We start from the raw sequence: 22,955 nt of genomic DNA on the forward strand, positions 1-22,955 counted from the left end.
GACACTCGTTTGACATTGTGAGCCCGATTTTGAGGAACCAATCCAAGTTGTTCAGGAATTTGATTAGGCATTAAAATTTGATTAAAATGATATTATTCTGACAGAAGTTCTGTCAACAGTGTTTTTGTTCAAGTGTTTTGTATTTGAATTTTGAATTCAAATAAACTTCTTCTTAGTATGAGCCTCCTTTAATTAGGAGAATCTCCAAACATATATGGGGTTTTTCCATAACTTTCAAATTTTAAAGAATAAAACAAAAACGTTTTTTCCAACATATGTACAGCACAAATCAATATAAAACAATAAAAGTATCATGCATGGCATATTTACAGGGACCTTTTTATTAATTATTTAATTTCATTTTCATAGCTTTTGATATTTGTCCAGCGCTTCTTTAATACATTTCTTACAATTTGTTATATGACAGACTCTGTGTCGGTATATATATGTCACTTATGATAATCACTATTTTCATTTGTTTGTCATTTCCTCCATTTTAAGATATATGTATATGCAATATATGTCTTGCTATTTGTTGTTCATGATTTTCAATCTTTCTATATGCATTTTTTTGGTTATGTTTTCAATATTTTCCTGGAATTTTTCACCGTTATCAAACAGCTCCTTATATTTTAAACAGTCTATAAGCAATTGTTATATCGCAGTTTTGTTCGCGAAGGTGCAGTTCCATTTTGTTGGTGTGATTTTATCAGTGATCTCTTTTCTTATTTCAGGGAAATATTTTTCTCTCGTAGTACTGAGTATAAACTCATTTAAAATGTTTGTCTGTATTTACAATGTAAACATTCAGAAAAAAGTGTGAACATTGAGGTGGAATGCTGAAAAAAAACTGTTAATAGAATAAGTATTGCCTGATGTATATACAATATGAATACGGCATATACAAAAGCTGGCAAATGTTGTAACTTTCGGAAAGGCATGTCACTGTTTTACTGACCTGTTGTTATGCCCCTGACGTAGCGTTAAATGTTACCCATGTCCGTCCGACCCGTCTCTCCCGTCCGTCCAGAAAGTCCCAAAAATTGGTTTCCGTTCTCTAACTTTAGTATGCCTAAACCAAATGTTTTAAAACTTACACGAAATGCTAATCACCACAAAACACAGATCAAGTTATAAAATGGGTAGCGTCACTGTTACCGTTCTTGAGTTATGCCCTTTTATAAATGAAAAAAAGCTAAAACTGTCGTTTCTGTTCTCAAACTTTAGATTGCCTCAACCAAATGTTTTAACCATACAACATTAGTCAGCATTTGCATATAAGTGATGAACATTTCGGGGATGGGTTGTGGGTGGAGGGAAGGAAGGAGGTAAGGGCAGGAGAATTTTTCCGCATTGAATATTTAGAACCATTAAGTGAATGAATTCTCTTTCAACTTTCAGATAAAATGAAATATGAATGAATTATCATTCTCTGCAAAAAAAAATGTTGTATTGCTACACCACGGCACCATGTTAAGGGAGGTTTGAGTGCTCACAAACATGTTTAACCCCGCCTCAATATATATATGTGTCTGTCCCTGGTCAGGAACATGTAATATAGCGGCTGTCGTAAGTTGCTACCTGACATATGTGTTTATGATTTTGTTATAAATCAAGCAATTTTGATACGGAATGGGTTTTGTTCATTGTGAAGTGTATAGTAACCAATAGTTGGTCAAATCTATTTCATTTGGACTTTGTTTGAAAGTCCTCTCAGTGAAAACCATTCCACGTCTCCTTTTTCAATTATTGTTATTGTCTTATTTGTAAAAGGCAAATACAGCCAATATATTAGAATAAAGAACATTCATTTTCTAAAAAAAAACTTCATCTCTATATATGAATCTTAATCTGAATCTATATAGTAAGATATGAGCAAGCTCGGTGGCTAACACTGTTTGAATTTAAAAAAAAATATTAACCTTAGATTAATCATTTTTTGGAAAGAATGAAAGAAGAATCCGATACAAGGGATACAAATCCGGCTGTGGCTGCGGCATAAACTATTTATACAAACTTTCTACTTGAGAATAAAGATGGCCTTGTATGAAGTTTTTTTGGTTGCCATCTTAATATTATATACTTATTAATACAATTCACAAAAGCTAGCATCTTCAACTTGTAAGTTTAAAGAATTATAATGAAATAACATCTAATAAGGACAGGTTGAAATATTTTTGAATCCTGATGGTGCATACTCATAAATTCTTTTGGAAAAATCCACGTAAATTTAAATGTTGATTTGATAGCGTTCATTTATTTATTTGCCCTCGTAAACAGTTTTGTTAAAATACCGAAATCGGTAAATTTTTATCGTGAACGAATAAGTCGGGTACACCTTTTTACATTCAGGCGTGCTTAAGTTGCACTTTTTTCTTCTTATTAAGAAAAATGATTTTAATTTTAGCATCTATCTAAATATTAGATTATTTACACACACCCAATGCTAGGGCTTACTGTTGATTTTGAAACTCTATGAATTCACATTTATATTCAACCAAACAGATAGGCCGAGATCTATACCTTTATAAGTTTCAAAACAGAGAAGGTGTGTTTGAAAACAAATAATCACGTACTGCTATATCTTTTAAGGCAAATGCAAGTCTTACTTGTATTAATTATATAATATTATTACATTGGTAGCAATGAATTACATTAATTTCCCAGTCAAATAAAAACCGATAATTTCACATGTGAAATAAACGTGGTTATTTCACTCTCTGACGTCATACAACAATAGGCGTTGTCAAGACGTCGATAACGTCGGATCAAAACAAATTGTGAATGCGTAGAAAAAAGATATAGTTCCTTACATTTTCTACATTAATTTAAAAAAAAAAAAGCCCTTTGCCAATTTAATAAAAAGAATAACTAATCAAAGAATTTAAATATCGAAAAATATTCAACTCGTGACCGAACAACACTGATAATTAACTCATGCGCTACGCGCATTTGTGAATAATGTGTTGTTCGGTCACTCGTTGAATATTTTTCTCTATTTGAATTCTTCGATTAGTTATTCTATAATTATTACATTGGTAGCAATGAATTACATTGATTCCCAGTCAAATAAAAACCGATAATTTCACATGTGAAATAAACGTGGTTATTTCACTCTCTGACGTCATACAACAATAGGCGTTGTCAAGACGTCGATAACGTCGGATCAAAACAAATTGTGAATGCGTAGAAAAAAGATATAGTTCCTTACATTTTCTACATTAATTTAAAAAAAAAAAAGCCCTTTGCCAATTTAATAATAATATAATAATAATTGGCACAATATCACATTAAAATTTACTGAGAAATATTATACATAGTAATCATGAAAATGTACTACTGTAACAATGAAAATTCGGACGAATACACTCCTTTTCACTACCCCTCCATCTACTCATTTAAGTTTAGGCCAAACAGCCTTAGCAACAGTCTTTTATTATTTTTTCCCTGTAAATAAAAAGATTGATTGAATTTACTTAAACTAAAAAAAAAATACAATCTTATTTTCAATAAGAAACTAGAAAATTAATTCAAAACACAATTCATGATTTATTTCTCCTAATTTTCAATGAAAACAAAGTTTTTTCTTCACTTTTCTTTTAACAAATTATTCATTTCAGAAATTTAAAAAAATAAACAATAAACAATGTTGAAGACCGTACCTTGACCTATAATGGTTTACTTTTATAAATTGTGACTTGGATGGAGAGTTGTCTCATTGGCACTCATACCACATCTTCCTATATCTATTTAACCCAGCACATTCTTTATGTGTCTGTCCGAAGTCACGAGCCTGTAGTTTGGTTGTTGTCGTTGGTTCATCTCTATCATATTTGTTGTTTTTCGTAAATTGTTTTGTTATGAGTTAGGTTTCTTGTTGAATCCTTCCACAATTTTCATGTCGGGGCTTTTTATAGCCGACTATAAGGTACGATTTTTCGTTGTTGTAGGCCAAACGATAGCATATAATTACTTACATACACTTTATTTGACCAGCCTGGTTGATAGTTATCTTATTTGCAATCATACAACATCTCCACTGTTTATATTTAAAAAAAAAAACAGCACCAACAAAAGATGAATGGTCGGTTTTTTGAACTTAAAAAATTTCACCCTGACAACAAATAAGACAAAAGTCGTTAGTATTATAACGATATATGAATGCTTTTTAGGATCATATGGTTGAAAAAACCCTTTGTCTTTAAAAACACAAAGTCAAATAGAGGTACGCAACGACGACTTCTGAACGAAATTAACGGCATATATTTTATAATATTTGATAAGTAGTTTATTTTGTATATTTGTAAGCCGGTAAAGCTTTGATACAGCCAAAATATCGTCACTTGATATTTTCTAAACAGTGATTAATTTCATCTTTAAATTAAAATATATTGCAAGACGCCGTACAGACAAAAGTTGTTATTTTGCAATTCGCCGTACAACGTCCTGCAATTCGCCGTACAATAAACAAACAATGTTTTGGTCCATATTCTTTAAAAACATCTTTATGACAACAAATTTCAGTCAATATGATGTCACACTATCATAATCTAAAAACGTGTCTGGAAAAATAATGAAAAACAGTTGAAGATCTTGCCAATGGGGCGACAGAGGACAATCGACCTCGAAATTTTTAGGTACTAAGTGGCAAGCTTTGGAGTATAACACAAGATATTGTCTTAATTTTGTACTTATCGGCCTAATAATTTAAAGAATTATATATCAGAAAATCATTTCTTAAGGGGTACCCTCGTCAAATCAGTAGAAATACTTTAAATTGAATGAATTCTTACCTTGTTTACTTTTTTTTCCATTTCTCTCCGCTTCCTTAGTACCCAATTTCCGGTGGCGATGATACACAGTGCTAAACATAACACATTACGGTGTACACATTGATTACAACTGGCTTTGGTAAGATGCGTTACGGGAAAACTACTTAACTCCAATAAAATGCCAAAATAAACGTTCCAAGATTGTATTTATTTTTATCTTACCTACGTATATTCTATTTCAATCCTGTCATTTTGAACTCGGTAAATCTGAATTCCAACAAATAAGTCAAACGAGTATTGCGTTTTTAAAATAAATGACATATTTTAAAAATGAAAACGTTTTATTCAGTCATGTCATAAAATGATAGATTAAAAAACCATTAATTTCATAATAATTGAGATCAGGACCTCTGTCCACATGTGCTCTATATATGGTGTTAGTATTTGATTTATAATATATTTATACCACTAACACGTAGGCTATATGTCAATTACATACATACCTGCCAACCTCTGAAACCTTCAAAGAGGAAGATGGGAGATTTTGGGCGAACGACATTTTCAAGCTAAATATATGACCTGTACACTTATTCATCTACAAAACACCAATAAGAGTAACTAAATATATTTTATTTCTTCAATTCATGGTTGTAATCTAACAAGGTGTTTTTCCCCCTTTTCAATACCTCCGAGTCTCATATTCATAACTCATAACATTCAATATTTTGATTTTTTTGTGAGTCTCACACTAATCATGCTTTTGAACGTCGTACAGACCATCAGAAGCAACCGAAAATATAGTTGAACATAATGTGCACAATTCATTGTACCGATTGAACTTGGTCGTAAATTTTTCATCAAATCTGCTTGACATTTGCAGTTATATTTCTCCTTTTTTACACTGCCGCTTGATCCAGACAAAGACCACTATCTTGTTGGAGTTAACATAGCAGAAATGATTTTCGATTACTAATGAATCGAACATAAAAACTACTGACCAAAGTTTTCAAACAATCGCCGATTGTTTGTTTCTTTTTATTGACAGTAAAGAAAAATCCCGAGAAATGCGAACGCGGGTCATTCCGGGTTGAAATATCCGAAAGCGGGAGATTCAATACTCCCGCGGTAGAGGACCGGCAAGGGGGAGATTTTCGGAATTTCGTCGTTTGCGCGGGAGACTCCCGCTCAAAACGGGAGGGTTGGCAGGTATGATTACATATGTGACAGTTTAGCACATATATTTAATATAAATTTTATAAAGTTTTGATAATGACATTGGTAGACGCGGTAAAACAGAGGTGAGGAGAAAATTGCTCCTAACATCGAATTTTAACTTTGTACACTTCTTAATTGTTTAGGAAACAATACTTAAATTGTAAAAGTTGAGATAATTAATCAGCTATTTCATTTATATGATTTTTAGATTAAAGCAACTATATGCACAGGATTTTTTTGTTTATACACGGTTTTGATTTAGAAGAAGTACCGACAAACTATTACACATTTACAAACACAATTCCATTTTAATATTCTTGTCATGGTTAGAAAATACATAAAATAACCCCATTACAAATTCAATCCCAATTTTATATTCTATTTTTAGAAATTCACCTGTTATGAAATAAACGTCACAAAAAATACGTCACTTTTTGTGGCGTTGATACATTTTTATGTGATGTACAGTTTATAATTCTATTGTTTTGTCCTGGTGTACTGTCGTAAATTCATAGGAGGTGTCCGTTGTTATTCTGTGGTTTACATGTTGTAATGTACTATTATATTATTTATTTATGTATTTCTCTGTCCTAAGTGTTCTTGCGTTTATTTATACTGTATTCCTGTCTCATAATATTGTCATTTTAGCGGTATTTTTAACATTGCCATATAAGCGAGAGATTTGGTTAGCAATAAAACCAGATTCAACCCACCATTTTTTCTTAAAATGTTCTGTATCAAGTCAGGAATATGGCAGTTGTTATCAAATAGTCCGTTTCTATGTATGTTGGCGTTTGTTTTTGTTGCAGTTCAGTGTTTCTGTTGTTCCGTTGTTTTCCTCTTATAGTTGATGTGTTTCTCTCGGTTTTGGTTTGTGACCAGGATTTGTTTTCGCTTAATCGATTTATGACTATTGAACAGCGGTATACTACTGTTGCCTTTATTTAGAAATAAGAAGATGTGGTATGAGTGCCAATGAGACAACTCTCCATCCAAGTCACAATGTGTAAAAAGTAAACAATTATAGGTCAAAGTACGATCAAGATGGGTTTTCCTAACGATCTGGTAGCAAATATTGCATGCTGTCAGGACGATAGCAAATGAAAAGATTACCAGTATCATTCTAATATACCGTGCTTATTTCTCTTGTAAACAACAGCGTGATACAATTCTCGATATATCCATTTTTAGCAGTACTTCGGTACTGGCATGAAAATACATTTATTGCCGAAATGCGCATCTGGTGCAACAAATAAAGGCAACAGTAGTATACCGCTGTTCGAAACTCATAAATCGATAGAGATAAAAACAAATCCGGGTTACAAACTAAAACTGAGGGAAACGCATCAAATATAAGAGGAAAACAACGACACAACAAAAACACAACATTAAAATGTAACACACACAGAAACGAACTATAATGTAACAATGGCCATTTTCCTGACTTGGTACAGGACATTTTAAGAAAAAAATGGTGGGTTGAACCTGGTTTATGGCAATGTTAAATATAACATTAAAATGACAACATTACATGACATGACTACAATACAAATAAATGGGAGAACATATAGGACAAAGAAACACACGAATAATAGCTAACAAAAGGTACTAGGTTTAAAATTTTAATACGCCAGACGTGTATGTCCACACAAGACTAACCAGTGACGCTCAGATGAAAAAAGTTTGAAAGCCAAAACAAGTACAAAGCTGAAGAACACCGAGGAATAAAACTTCCAAAAAGTTGCGCCTAACACGGCCAGGGTTTTCTGCCTGGGACAAGAACATCCTTATTTAGAATAATTTATACTTTTGCAAACAGTAAATTTTATAAAATGACTATATAATAGATATACATGATAAAACCGAAGTGGGGACTAACTACAGAATAAAAACGGATACATCACCAGCCCAGAAGCCAGTACTTAGGTATTGTTTAGAAAGTACGGATATTGTTTGATTGAAATTTGCTGTTATAAAATTTTGAAAATTATTTAAAATATAAGAATACATCTCTTTCATGCAAAGCTCTGATTCCTTGTCCAGATTTTGCCACACATTAGGTCCTTTTTTATTTGACCAGCTGTTCAACATTTGTATAAGTTTTGGTGTGTCAAATGTTTTGGCCTCGAGCATCACTGAAGACACATTTATTGATGAAATACGCATCTAATGTAGTAAAATTGGTACCGTTAATGTTATTAGCGCAGACTCAGAGATGTACATATTAATGACTATTACAATTTAACGGATACAACTCTCAAGCTGTTATTCCGTTACTTGTATGCTCCACCTTCGGATAACATTGCATTAAAATGGTGTTTTGAAGTAGGTTTTGTTCTATTTTCTGTTCGATTGCATATTTCGCACATTTATTTATTTCAGCAAGTCAACATGGCAGCTATCTCCTTAGTTAGGACAAGTCAATAGTGGATTTGACGGTCAATAGAAACCAACGAAAAAAATGTTTAAGTTGAGAATTATCCGGATTAAACAAATAACCCGGACTCAAGCAATAATAGGTCATTGTACGGACTTCAATAATCAGAAAAACCCGTGCCATATAATCAGCCATAAAAGGCCGCGACATTATAAAATGTAAAACAATTCAGACAAAATTACAACTGCTTGATTTATGACAAAGCAATAAACATAAAACAGATACAACGGACAGCAACCAACGACAACCACTGAATTACAGATTCCAGACTTGGGATAAGCACATTTAGAATGTGGCTAGGTTAACATAAGAAAAAACCGTTAAAATCAGTTGGAAATGGATTGTATCATAATCTCGACACGAAGTACAAACACAACAAGCATGAAGACCTGGAATATAGCTTAGTTATGTGATTCACTTACAAAATCTTGTCCTTTTCAACTTGTTTCAATATAAAAACATTAAAATAGGAAGAACGGTGCTTGTTAGGTAGCACTACAGTCTGACTTTTTCTGACTCCAACAACCAACAGTCGTTAAAGATTAATTTCTCCAAACTACTCAATGGATTTAAAAAATCTTCAACTCATTTTAAAGCTGAAATATTACTCATTTTTAATCTATAGATGAAGTCATTTTTGGTATAATCAATAAAAAAAAATATATCATTAACTGCCAAAAATGTGCTCTCCTAACTTGATGAAAATAGCACATTCAGGTCAAATAGTAGTAAAGTTTCATCCCTTTAATTGACCATACACACGCTACAAAACCGTGTCTCAGATTTTTGATATATACATCCAACTAGAAGATATTTTGATTTGACTGCTTTGAATATAGATATCAACATTCCTCTGGAAACACCCCAGGAGTGTTCTGACACCATTATTTTATCAATAGAACCACACAGCTTTTGTCTTTTATACACTTAAACTGTAAATGTTGCATGATTTGTGCACTGTCAATCCCTTAACAACACTAATTTAGCATTTGTGAGAGTTTGACGTCACAAATTTGGCCAACATCTGTAATGTAGTAATTAAACATGGTCATAGCTCCTCCCCTTTCCAGACAGTATAAGATAGGAGAATATTAAGAGTGATCAGTTGCATATAATCAATATTCAACATAATTCTCACTATGAAATGATTATTATTAAAGAAATATATGGTATTGTGGAATTTACTAGAAACTTAAAACTAGGCAATGAAAGATATTTTCATACAACCTACTGTCCTCTACAAAATAGAATAGCTACTTTTTACAGCACAAATTAAAAAAGTGCTTTTATCCAGGTGATTTGTCTAGAATAAGGATTGTTGCTGGTGTCAGATTTAGATACAAATTATTTTGCCTTTGGAAGAACATTTGTCAGATGCTTTCAAAATTTGTTTTTACCCTACTCTTGCCGTTTATGTCTATCTATATATATCTTCACTTTAGATTTTATTCCCTCTGCATTTTTTCTCTTTTAAATATTCTTTATTTACCGCCATTATTATATAAATTAAGTTTGATTTCAACATAATAAGATAAGACCACGTTATTTTTCTTGTGGTCAGAGATTAACAGCTGGACACTTGGTATCAACAGATGATTGAATGATTAGCTCCTCCCATATATGCTCTTATATATAAAGTATTTACCATGTTATTTTATTTACATAATTAAATTATTAATTTACTCCCTGTTGTAACATCATAATGACTCTGGGATTTTCACAAAAAGTTCAGATGGATAAATACTTTAAAATAATGTGTTAAAAACATTCACCACAAAATCATCATTAGATTGTAGTGCTACCTTAAACTAGTAATGAAATGCTGTGTTCTGTCAAATTTTTAGTGGTGGTTAAAATACAATCCGTATTTGCCATATGCATGTAATATCTTTTTGCTGTTGTTTATTTATAATATGGCCAAAAACATCTGTGAAATGGATATTTTGGACAAATATTCTTATGGCGCCACCTTGTCTTAAAAAGGATTTCCGCTTTAAGATGATAAGACTATATCATTCTATCCACCAAAAAAGATTTTAACATAATTTTCAAATCATACCTTCGAAAAGTTACGGACGTCGTCATGAGTATGTTGACTGTTATGGAATATCTGTTTCACATGTGACGACTGATATGTTCCAATTGTCGTAACTGCAATCCCTTCCTCTTTTCCTCGAATATGACTTACCGAATTAGACTTATCATCGGGTTTGAACTTACATGAGCAATACCACATATGAAGCGGAATATTTTACCCTTCTGGAGCACACGAGGTCACCCCCGGTTTTGTGGGATTCGTGTTGCTTATACTTTAGTTTCCCATGTTGTGTTGTATTTACAATTTTTTTGGTCGTTTTTCTTGTTTTGCCATGGCATTGTCTTCGACATATGAGTTTGAATATCCCTTTGGTAACTTTCGCCATTCATTTAAAGGATTGAAGATTTTCCCTATTTTGCTTTTTAAAAAGATCCCTTAACTATTCATTTTGCCTCCCTTATCTTCACTTATAATTGACATCAAATCATTACGTCAGTATAGCATTTATAATTTTGTAAAAAATCATTGAACTTGTTGGTTGTGTACATTCCGATTCTATTTTATCGGAAGAGTCGGTTGTTGTCTGTTCAACTGTTTTAGAAATTCCCGTTGTCATTTGTATGTATTGTAAATAATGTATAAAGATAAATTCATTGTTTAAAGTTTGAAGATAAATACAATAATCTCTTACCTTTGATGGGTTTTTTTTAAATTTCCAAATGAACGATTACTACAGAAATAGCCACTTTCAAAAAAAACATACAGAGGATGTCAGTTGGTTTCTATAAAGTAATCCAAAATAATGGCTCTGACGCTTTTGTAAAAATATGCCATTTTGAGAAATCAGCCTATCATTTAATCTGTTCTATTAAAAGACTATTTGTTTTTAGAGAATTGTTAAATACAGTATATTGACTTTTGGATTTATTTGAGTATGTGTTCTGTTAATTTTTGTTATGCCGCAGCCTAATACACATATCTCCTTTTATACATATTTATCTTTGACGTCGATTGTTCTTCTTTTTATTGATTTCAATAATACAATTGTGCATAACTATCATAAATTGTATGGCTTGATTTTGAACTTTATAATGTATTTCAGGAATGAACGCATAAATTTTACATTATTTTTCATCGAGAATGCTGCTTCAAAGAAAGATATTATATCAGTTATAGAAACATTAGCTCCTTAAGTACAAAAGCAAACGTAGCACTCGTTGATAAATTTCAAATTGAACTTAAAAATGCTAAAATCAAAATAGAACATGAAAGGACGCCTGTGAATTTCAATAATATAATAACGACGACAACAACTGTACAACAACGACGACGAAGACAACGAGGAAACCAAAACCTAAAATAAAAACAACACCAGAAACAACGAAGGCAAAAACGGCTTTCCCCAAAACAACACTAAAGACAACTGAAACTTCGTCTATAGTAACAACAACAATAACAAAAACAACAACAGAAGTATTAAAAATTACTGTTAGAACACTAGTAACAGATGTAAACACAACTACCGGATGGGATGCTGGGTGGAGTGAAGATGATATATATAAGTAAACCATGAGTACATTAGGTATATTAAGAAATGAAGGTATAGTTGTAGGATTAACAATGTGAAAAGGGGGAAATTATGCTTTGTATTGAGCATCACAAAATCGCCTAATATTGAAAACGTGGTACCGCCAACGCCCATACCACTGCACAAAGGAATTCAATTTTGATAAATTCCATCAATCTGATCCCAAAGGTAGCTTCAGTGGTTCTTTTCTTAACAAAATTATACATTTAATTATCTAGGATTATCAATTCATATTTTTGCTGTTTTACTACGCCATATATTAATTGCATATGCCATTGTTAAGGACACCCGTTTTGCGTAAAGCTTTGTTCTCAAACAACACATCCATAATGATTACGTTGATTTAAGCCATTGTCGTGACGTCAGCCTATTCATTCACCGTGGATTCTTTTTCTAGAATCAACGCTTCCTTAATCTGACGCTGAAATGGACTCACCAAATTATATTCAATTGTTTCCTTTGTGTGCCTAATTTCATTAAGTTTGAATTGGCTAATTTACTGATTTCTATTCACTAATGGAATTAATTTAAAAACTTACCTTTAATTTTTGTAATTTCTATATGCCTACACTTGGAATCGAACGCGTCCTTAAAATCTGTTATGTGTGACTGCCATCAACATATCGACGAAACCTCCCGGCTACCAATGGGTTACAATTTAAATGTGTATTACATATATATAAATGAACATATAATATACATCTGTACAAAGGACACACAGGGCTTGTACTTTTATATATACATAATAGGAAATCGTATTGTATAAGTTGGTAGCCGCGAGGTTAGCATGGTTAAAATCAATGAGTTAAAGATAGGGACTTGTCGGTTTAGGTTTGAATCCCTGTATTCTCTTTGTTGTCCCTATTCTTAAGTTTTCCAGTTGTGTTTTTTTTTTTTTTTTTTTTGTATGTTATTGTGGATATTTTTGTAACAATAGCGAGTTTTACCGTTTATTTGAGGACTGTTATTGGCTGTTTCACATATTTGAAAAGAAAATGTTTACATTCTATTTGTCCATTTTTGTTTTATAAATATAGTATGATTTCATCTGTTTTACTACATAATTTTACAAATGTTTGTTAGCAAATTCCTATGCGAGAAAATCGTGATGTGCCTAAAATTAGGGCTTCTTGCTAGGGCTTCTTGCTAGAAATTTCGGTAACATACTTATTATGTATACTTTATATATCCTCTTTGGTCGGGTTGTTGTCTCTTTGACACATTTCCCATTTTCATCCTCAATTTTATTAGATATGTCTTATTTTTATAAAAACAGATAATATTCAGATGCCTGATAATATAAAGATCTTAAAATGTAGAAGCGTTGTGTTATATTTGTATTTTGTTAACCAATTACTTTTTCTATTTGAGCGTCACTGCTGATTCTTTTGCAGAAGAAATTCGCGTCTGACATACAAAACTTGATTCCTGGTATCATTGATGAGTTAATGATAATATGCAACGTTATTTTTTAATAGAAATAATAGTATAAGCAAGACCAATTAATCAGCAAGCAATTTGGTTTTCTTTTCAACAGTGTTTGCAAGGGAACCATATTACATGAGTGGCGGGAATATCTATCCGTATCCGACAGATTGCAACAAATATTTTCAATGTGAACATAGCGCATCACTTGTAATGTCGTGTGCTGGTGATACAGACTTTGATGTCAATTATAATGTATGTGTACCGCACAGACCGGGTGTAGTATGCCCGGATCCTGCGCTAGCATCTCCAAGACCACTTGGTCAAGAAAGAGTTGAAGAGAAGACATCAAATACTCCGTCAATAGACTCGACAACGACAGCATCATCCCCAAAGATCCACACTAAATGACTGAAACAACCCATTTATCCTGCAAGACCCGGTAAGAATATGTAATCAAGTTAGTTTACATTTAAGAGCTAGTTTACCGCCCTCGTGACGGTTTTTTCTTAAACCTTTGGGGAAAAACACTTACTGAATATTGATATGAAAAGAACTAGCCTTATCCTTTAACCTCAGGTTCCAGTAAGTATTTAATTTTCACCCACTAAATAATTTAAAAAAAAAAGTTTGGTTACTATGTTTATCCCATCTATCCCATTCAACTTGAAATAGAAAAGCATTGATTGGATACAGCTTTTAAAGACCCAAATGTAAGAATAGGTATAACTCTTTTCAGTGATGACAATAGCTCCCAAAACCATTTACAATAATAGATAAAAACCTCTTTCCACATGTTAATCTGCATTCTGTAGACTTAAAAACTAACTCCTACATCATAAATACCTCATAGTGTCAGCATGTATTCACAACCCTCGTTTAATTTGGCATAACTGTAGAATAGAGCATGTCCAGAGGATACCAGTGTTTATTTCTTTAAGATTATAAGTAAACTAGAAAAAATGGTAACAGCTCATGTTACAGAAATGTTAACGTTTTATTAAAGCAAAATAAAGTATATAGTCATCATGCAAAAGTTAACCTAAATACAGTTGTGATGAAAGCTTACAATTTCTGCACTTAATGGGATATGCTAATTTTAAATGGCTTCACAGTTTGTAGAATATGTATTGAATTTTCCGAAATTTCAAAAACTAAATGGATAAGCTTTAAAATAAACTTTATTTCTAGCCCTGCGTCATCAAATCAGGAATCTCATACTATTTTATTCTGAGTAACGTCTTTGAATACACAGATGCCAGTGAAATATAAACAAATATCTGCGCTAATGTATGCAGCTAAATCTGCGGATCACATGAAAATAAGATACAGTTAATATATATCAGGCCTTGTAAGTACCACATGATATCATACAAAACTTTTCCTATTTAAAAATGACAGTTAGATAAATCCAGGTGTATTTATATTTATATTAATCGTTACAATTTCTTTTTTTAATAAATTAATACAAATTCACTTTCCAGACATGTTAAAACTGTTAAAATCGATTACCTTTTTTCTTTGCGTGATTAAAGATAAAGAATACTGTCGTGTGGTTGGTTTCAGACTAATGGGTACTAACTGTCTTGATTTGTGTCTTCGAGTTACGAATCATAGTTTTAAAGTTCATGAAGACCCCACCAAACAATAATTGATAGATTGACACATGATATAATATTGAGGGATTTTGTGACTGGGCTCAAGGGCTGAATCCTAATTTTATCGTTGGCTCCATGCTCCACATTACGGTTTCTATTTGCATTGGTTTTTTTTTTTGGCCCCAAAATTAAGGTTCTATGCAACCGTAACATAAAAAATGGTTATTATTGTTCTTATAAAAATAAATGCACCTATCTAAATTTCATACTTCATTTACATTAAATTATTTAGTTTATGTAAAGACACGTCAGTTTATTAACATTTGTATCACTATTTGACTCTTTGGGTGGATTTAGGAGGGTTTTTGTCGGCTATATATAATCATTTTCACCTGTTGCTAGGACGGCTTTTTTTATTTTCATTTTTGAAAACTATTATTTCCTGAATTTTATGGGGCAGAATATTTATGTTCATTCGGGCTTGGTGTCTTTCCCCCCCCCCCCCATTTCCTACCAGCTTACTAGGCCAGGATATTCATTAACAAAATCCTCCTGCAGACCCTCCCCTAGAAAATAAAATGATCGTCCCCTTTGGAGACTTTTATTTAAAAGAAACTGATACTTAACAAAAACATTATGAATCAAAAATTTACATTTGAATGACAAATATTCGTATGCCTTTTTTAAAGATTAAAAAACAATTCCCAATAAATGAAAATTAACCTCTCTCTCTCTCTCGACATTGTTTCCATTATGCTGATTTCCCTGGTTTCCTTCCTCGTTCATGATCCCGATTCTCGATAACACATGTGTTGCTTTGAACCAAACTATGATTAGTCCTATCAATGTCGGATCTAGAAAAAATGGTAATTTGTGATACCATTGTTCTGTCGGCTGAAAATATTGTAATACATTAGAAAGATAAAAGTCCAGTTCACGATATGTAAAATATTCTCCTGGTAACTTTCCGTAGGTTAATATGCCTTGTTTTGTTACGACTAAGTACAGTGGCCAATATTTCTGTTTTAACTTTCTCAGGATTCTCCTACCTTTATTGGACGCCATGTTGACCATTCCAAAATTTACTTTATCGCGGTATTTAACGCTTAATGCGGACAAAAACATGGGTGGTACCGTCATATTTGTAAAAAGAATCATTCTTACTGCAATTTTATCCTTAGAACCACGATAAAAGGCCCATTTTGATGACGTAAATATGTCCCATGATGAAATTTGTTTAACTCTATAATTTATTTCATTTTGAATACTTGAAAATATACTGCGAATATTGTAGTCATCTCTTATATAATATTCTGTGACGTTTTCTTTTCCGGGTGTATGCAGGTAAAGTGTTGAAATATTCCATTTCCTTTTCAGGCAAATGCTGAAAAATTCATGTAAGAAAACTGATATGTTTGTTTTATCCATAAAAAAAAATATGTACTGTATAAATATAATATCTGTGTGTGCCTTTTGTAGCCCACCTGACCAAAACTTTTACCACAATTTACCCTTTAAAACAACTGGACGAACTGGACCCATACTTGTCCATAATCATCATTGGGGTATTTAGTTTTTTTCTTAATGTGTCCAGTGATTCAACCTACCAACCAACATGGCCGATGGCTTAAAGTAGAACATAGGGGTAAAATTCAAGTATTGTCTATTATCTTGAAAATTGCTATAGATATCGAGAACTTAAATTCTCAAAAATGACCAATAAGCCAAGATCTACTCAGTCTTTAGTTTTCTATGATGTGTTTTGTGTACTATTGTTTGTCTGTTGGTCTTTTTGTTTTTTAGCCATGACGTTGTCAGTTTATTTTCGACTTTAAGTTTGAATGTCCCTTTGGTATCTTTTGCATGTCTTCTACAAATAAGTCAAATGAATTTCCAATCGGTTGTGGGTATACGAAATAATTACGGTTGACATACTTGGGGAGGCCTGCTTCGAATGATTCCGACAACAAAGGTAGGCGTGTTATACATCATTGTGTAGATAAATCAATTTAGATTTACGGCATAACAAGTTTTAGTGGGTAGACAACCGAGAAATCGAAATGTAAGGCAAGTTCGCGACCGAATGACATTTTTCAAAAATGCGAGTTAAGTACCTTGTGTTATATTAAGGTATATATAAAAAAAAATTCAGAGACAAGTGCCTGTGGATAAACTTATCAATCCTTTAAATAAACCTATCCCAAAAGGTTACCAATTCTATCTTTGAATATTGTTTTTATTGGTATAAGTATTGATTTTGTTATTAGTAAATTAAAATCATACTAATACTTTTGTTATACACATATGCACTTTAACGGTACTACAGTATGTCGACCCTTTATTTTGGTATAGCACAATATGCAATGGGGATTTATACATCCCTCATCCCTAACAACAACAAAGACACAAAGTACAGATCTAAGACTACTCTCAGTTACTGACAGCTAGTTCAAAACCAATAACAACTAATAAAAAAAATCATGTGTCTAAGACTAAAATATCAATCAGTACACATCCAATATCCAATGGATTTAGTGTAAGACGTCATTAACAGTCAGAGAAAAGCATGACTTTATTTAGAGTGGCTCGTTGATAAATCATTTTGTACGTATTAAGTATTTGTTGTTGCTGTTGTTGTATAGTAAATACTAGGGAGAATGCTGTAATGAATACCAGGAATTACACATGTAGACAGGAGACTATATTGATCAAATTCCAATGATTTACCTGAGGAAAAGGCTATCAACGATTAAGATTTAAAAATTAAAAAAACATTATTTCAAAGACACATAAAAAAAGGTTTTTTAACATATAGAAGTACCACGCAATACTATGTTGTGAAAATAACTTTTATTTCAATTGTATGCGTCTGCAAAAAGTGCATGGATATTCTGTGCACAGTGGGAACACTAGTATTGTAAAACAGAAAGTCAGAAAATGACTGTCTAGATGACAATGAAACACAGTACAGCTAAACATTACCAAGTTCCAAAACAAGTACGAAATCCATCCGTTTTCACACATCCCAAGAATAATGTAGGAAAAAATTCCTACTCTGTAGGTTTTAAAAAAAAATTAACTGCCCGGCAAATCTGGAAAAAGTAATTTTAAAATTGTAACTAAGTTTTGACTATACCGTTTTTCAAAATCACAGTTAAGTTCTCCGAATTTAAAGTCCATGTATGTTAGTTTTCGTCTAAGAGCATTCCATGATGATTCGTTGAAATATGAGGATTTTAATCTCGGTGGCAATATATTTATAAGAAGTATACTATCGTTGTGGTTTTCTACAGTTTCTTCGATGTTGAAGGTATCGAATTCATGCACCGGTCCAATTTTTGGTTCACCAATTCGTTTCATGTGGGCTAAAGCCTCTATAGTTATTGGGCCTGTACAAATATAGATTAATTGGATTTAGCAAATAAATAAGAATTGAAATGCTATTTACGAAATATAAAGCATTTACGGAGTAAAAAGTAAAATAACAAAAATACCAAACTCAAAGGGAAATTTAAGACGAAAAGTTCCTTATCAATTGGCAAAATCAGAAGCACAAACACATCAAACCAAAGGAAAACAACTGTCATGTTCCTGTCTTGGTACAGGCATGTCCTAATGTAAAAGATGGTGGATTAAACCTGGTTTTATACCTAGCTAAACCTCTCACTTGTATGACAGTCGCATAAAATTCCATTATCTTGACAACAATGTGTTAGCAAAACAAACAGACATAATAGGTAAAAATGTCAAAAATTTGGGATCAGCAGTTAATATTGTGTTATAAACTTAATCACTACAAAAACAAACAACTATGTCAACAAAGAAAAACAAAATGGTATATAGACAAAGCATATAAGCTAAATTAAAAGACAAGAATACTAAAAATTACCATAGCTCAATAACACAACGGCGGGATGTATAAATACCGAGCCACGCCAAAAGTATATTACCAAAAATGGACTAAATAGTAAAGGTTACAAAGATACACCCAAATGAAAAGAACACTATGACACGTAATTAAGATGATAAACAGCGTCAGTACCTAGTATCTATACTTCAAGACTATCATGTATTATTTGTGAAGGTTTTTTTATACGGAATATTTATCAACAAGGTCTTGGTATCTTCCGATAAACTTTTTTTAGAACAAGAGGCTCTCAAGAGACTGAATCGCTCGCCTGTAATTTTTTGCTTAAATCTTTCATCAATGATTTTTTTTGCTTTTCAATATATATTAATTAATGGCTTAAAACTTCCATTGAAATGTTCTTTGTACCTGTCATATTTTCTTCAAAATCAAAGAAATGCATTTTACCCCTATGTTTCATTTTAGCGATAGTGGCTATGTTTCTTGACGTACAAGAAAATAAAATACAAAATTTATACTAGATACTCTGAAACTCATTCAGCCCAAGTTTGGCTGAAATTGATTCAGCAGTTTCAAAGGAGAAGATTTTTTAAAGTAAGCAAACTAAATGAACAAATTTTGAAAAAATGATTTTAAAGGGCAATAACTCCTTAAGATGACAATTGACAATTTTGGTCATACGAACTTATTTGTAGATCTTACTTTGCTGAACATTTTTGCTGTTTACAGTTTATCTTTATCATTAATAATATTCAAGATAATTACCAAAATCTGCAAAATTTCCTTAAAATTACCAATTAAGTGTCAGAAATCCAACAATGGGTTGTTAGATTCATCTGAAAATTTCAGGGCTGACAGAGCTTGGCCTAATAAACATTTTTACCTCTCATCAGATTAGCTCTAAATGCTTTGGTTTTTGAGATATAAGCCAAAAATTTCATTTTACCCCTACGTTCTATTTTTAGCCATGGCGGCCATGTTTTTTTAAGAAACAGAAAATAAAACACAAACTTTATTCTAGATACCCCTAGAATCATTCAGCTTAAGTTTGGTTGGAATTGGTTTGGTAGTTTCAGAGGAGAAGATTTTTTAAAGTTAGATAACATGATAAACTGTGTAAAATTGTCCTTAAAGGGCAATAACTCCTTAAAGGGTCAATTGACAATTTTGATCATAGAATTTATTTGTAGATCTTACCTTGCTGAACATTTTTGCTGTTCACAGTTAATCTTTATCATTAATAATATTCAAGATAATAACCAAAAACTGCAAAATGTCCTTAAAATTACTAATTTAGTGGCAGCAACCCAACAATTGGTTATCAGATTCAACCGAAAATTTCAGGGCTGATAGAACTTCACCTAATGAACACTTTAACCCCATTTCAGATTTGCTCTAAATGCTTTGGTTTTTGAGATATAAGCCAAAAACTGCAATTTACCCCTATGTTCTATTTTTAGCCATGGCTGCCATGTTATTTGACGAAACAGTAAATAAAACACAAAATTTATTCTAAATACCCTAAACATCATTCAACTAAAGTTTGGTTGGAATTGGTTTAGTGGTTTCAGAGGAGAAGATGTTTGAAATAGTTTACACCAGACGGACGACGACAGACGACGGACGACGACGGACGCCAAGTGATGGCAAAAGCTCACAGTTCCTTCGGAACGGTGAGCTAAAAAGGACAAGACGTTCTTTGGCATAACCCTGGTTCATCAACTTTCTGCCAAGACACTGGTGACGTTTTAAAAAGTCTCAGTAGCAGCTGCAAGCTCTTGGATACCGAATGAGTTGGGAAATGTATATCCCATATGCAGGATGGTATATTGTCGCTTAGGTGGGAGAATTTTATCATTTCAAAATTAAAATCGTCTCGTTTGTCATAGATTCTGGTACTGAGATGACAGCTTATGTCAAATTCGAAGTATAAGTCTTAAAATGAGGCAGAGGAAGCCTCGTTTGTTGTTTCTTTAATTTCTAGTTCTGGAGCATATATCAATGGAAGCCGATCAGAACACAGAGAGTTTGCATTGTTAATGGAAAGAACATCATCAATATATCTCAATGTGAAATTAAATGATCTGGTTTCTTTGATCTTCTTGTTTTTGACAAGTGTATGAAAGAACTCCGACTCATATGAAAATAAGAAGAGGTCGGCAAGGAGAGACGCACAGGTCGTTGCCATAGGAATGCCGACAATTTGTTGCAAAAGTCTACCCTCAAATTCAACAAATATGTTGTCAATAAAAAACTCCAGCATACTGATCACCAGTTCCTCGGTGTAGCATGTTTAACCTTTTTGTTCACTATTAATATCTTGATATTTTGCTGATATTAACATGGGTTTTGATGTCTTTAATCGCAAAAAGTTGATAGGAAACGTACAAATAAGTTTCAAAGGGTTACCACAGTGGAATCTTATAAAAAAACATTGAATCTACCAAAGAACTAACTTCCATATAAATTTTAATGTCTTATAAAAATATAAAAAAAAACATTGAATCTACCAAAGAGCTTACTTCCATTATTTTAATGTCTTATGAACATATTTATCTCTTGAATTGAAATAATTTGACATATCTTTTATTCTCATAAAAATTAAAATAGCAAAAATACCGAACTCCAAGGATAATTCAAAGCAATAAGTCCCTTATCAGAAGGAAAAATCAAAAGCTAAAACACATCAATCGAATGGAAAACAACTGTCATATTCCTGACTTGGTACAAACATTTCCTTTTGTAGAAAATGCAGGATTAAACCTGGTTTTGTAGGTAAACCTCTCACTTGAATGACAGTTGCATAAAATTCCACACATACCTGATACATTAACGGCTCCAATTAAGTCATGTTTTGTTGACCTACTATAATACATTATGCCTCTCTGATCCAGCAGTTGTTTTAGATCAGAGATGGTCAGTGACTCTAGATCAGCTAGTGTAGGAGGCACACTTTTCTCTACGACAACTGAAAATAGATACGAATTATACATAAAGGAGAGGCGAAATATACCAAAGGGATATTTAAATTCATTAGTAGAAAACAAACTGACAATGCCATTGCAAAAAACGAAAAACGACATAAAATAACTGTCTGATAAGTACTTTTTCTAAAAATATTCCTTAAAATCTGTAGACTTTATATTAAAGCTAATTTTGATATGGTAAAATTTATTGCTGGATAATAAGAATTTTAAAATTAAAAACGAATAAATGAACTTCGAGAGTATTTGCTATATCAGTAGAATTGAAATGCATACTACATTATAAATACATATCTAACTACATACTTGCAAAATGATTATTTAAGTTATATTGATACGCTACTTTCAGTTTTCTTTTCGATTCACCAGTACCTTTTGTTTTGGCTAATGTACACAGTCGACTTCGATCAGCACTACGTCGATAAACTTCCCCGCGGCTATCTAGAAGGTCAAACAGCTTCTTATCCGTTAGGTAGTTGGGATCGATTCTGTCCACGGAAATTGTATTTTCCACAGTATTTTCATTAGTGGAAGGGACATATAAATATAAAGCGCGTGAAAGAATAATGTAGAAAATAACGTCATATTCCACCACAATTGTTCTTATGGCAACCAGCATTGTTATCTTTTCAATTGACTTCTCGTACAATATGTTCTATACATGTAAGCTCCATTCACAGCACATCCTATCAGCATTATTTATAGAATGTTGAAATATACCATGATATTATGGTTTTATTATCGTCACATGATTTGTTGCTAATAGTTGTTTTTTTACAAATAAGGAAGTTAAACGTTTTATATATTTTGAACGTGGTGTATAACCAAATGATATAATAATAATAACATTATCATAATCAATGATTGTGCCTATTATATCTGGTTTAAAAATGATCAAATTGTATTATGTTATATACAAAACAAATATGCACAGGTTTACTATAACTAACTATCTACTTCCGTTTTTGTTGAATAGACGTAAACATAGTAATGGAATTTGACCTATCTATTGCGTATACTGTACCAAATA

The 22,955-nt window shown here is 32.2% G+C and overlaps 1 protein-coding gene across 3 annotated transcripts in view; it reads right to left on the minus strand.

Moving 5' to 3' along the window:
• The window catches only part of LOC127737883 (uncharacterized), a 38,551-nt gene extending 15,838 nt beyond the window's left edge, over positions 1-22,713 (minus strand). The window contains exons 1-5 of one of the 3 annotated variants that reach the window (XR_007999842.1): positions 22,298-22,713; positions 21,763-21,909; positions 18,210-18,462; positions 14,322-16,457; positions 12,931-13,905 (exon numbers count right to left, since the gene is read on the minus strand). Coding sequence is in view for 2 of the 3 variants with exons in the window: in XM_052248836.1 (XP_052104796.1) it covers positions 18,210-18,462; positions 21,763-21,909; positions 22,298-22,544 (647 nt within the window). In the remaining variant the exon portion in view is untranslated. Of the gene's footprint in view, positions 1-12,930; positions 13,906-14,321; positions 16,458-18,209; positions 18,463-21,762; positions 21,910-22,297 lie in introns of those variants that run through there. The other 2 variants (XM_052248836.1, XM_052248835.1) reach the window with 2 other exon arrangements.
• Positions 22,714-22,955: the final 242 nt, after the last annotated feature.

The sequence above is a fragment of the Mytilus californianus genome, unplaced genomic scaffold (genome assembly GCF_021869535.1).
Source record: "Mytilus californianus isolate M0D057914Y unplaced genomic scaffold, xbMytCali1.0.p SCAF_4, whole genome shotgun sequence".
NCBI lineage: Eukaryota > Metazoa > Mollusca > Bivalvia > Mytilida > Mytilidae > Mytilus > Mytilus californianus.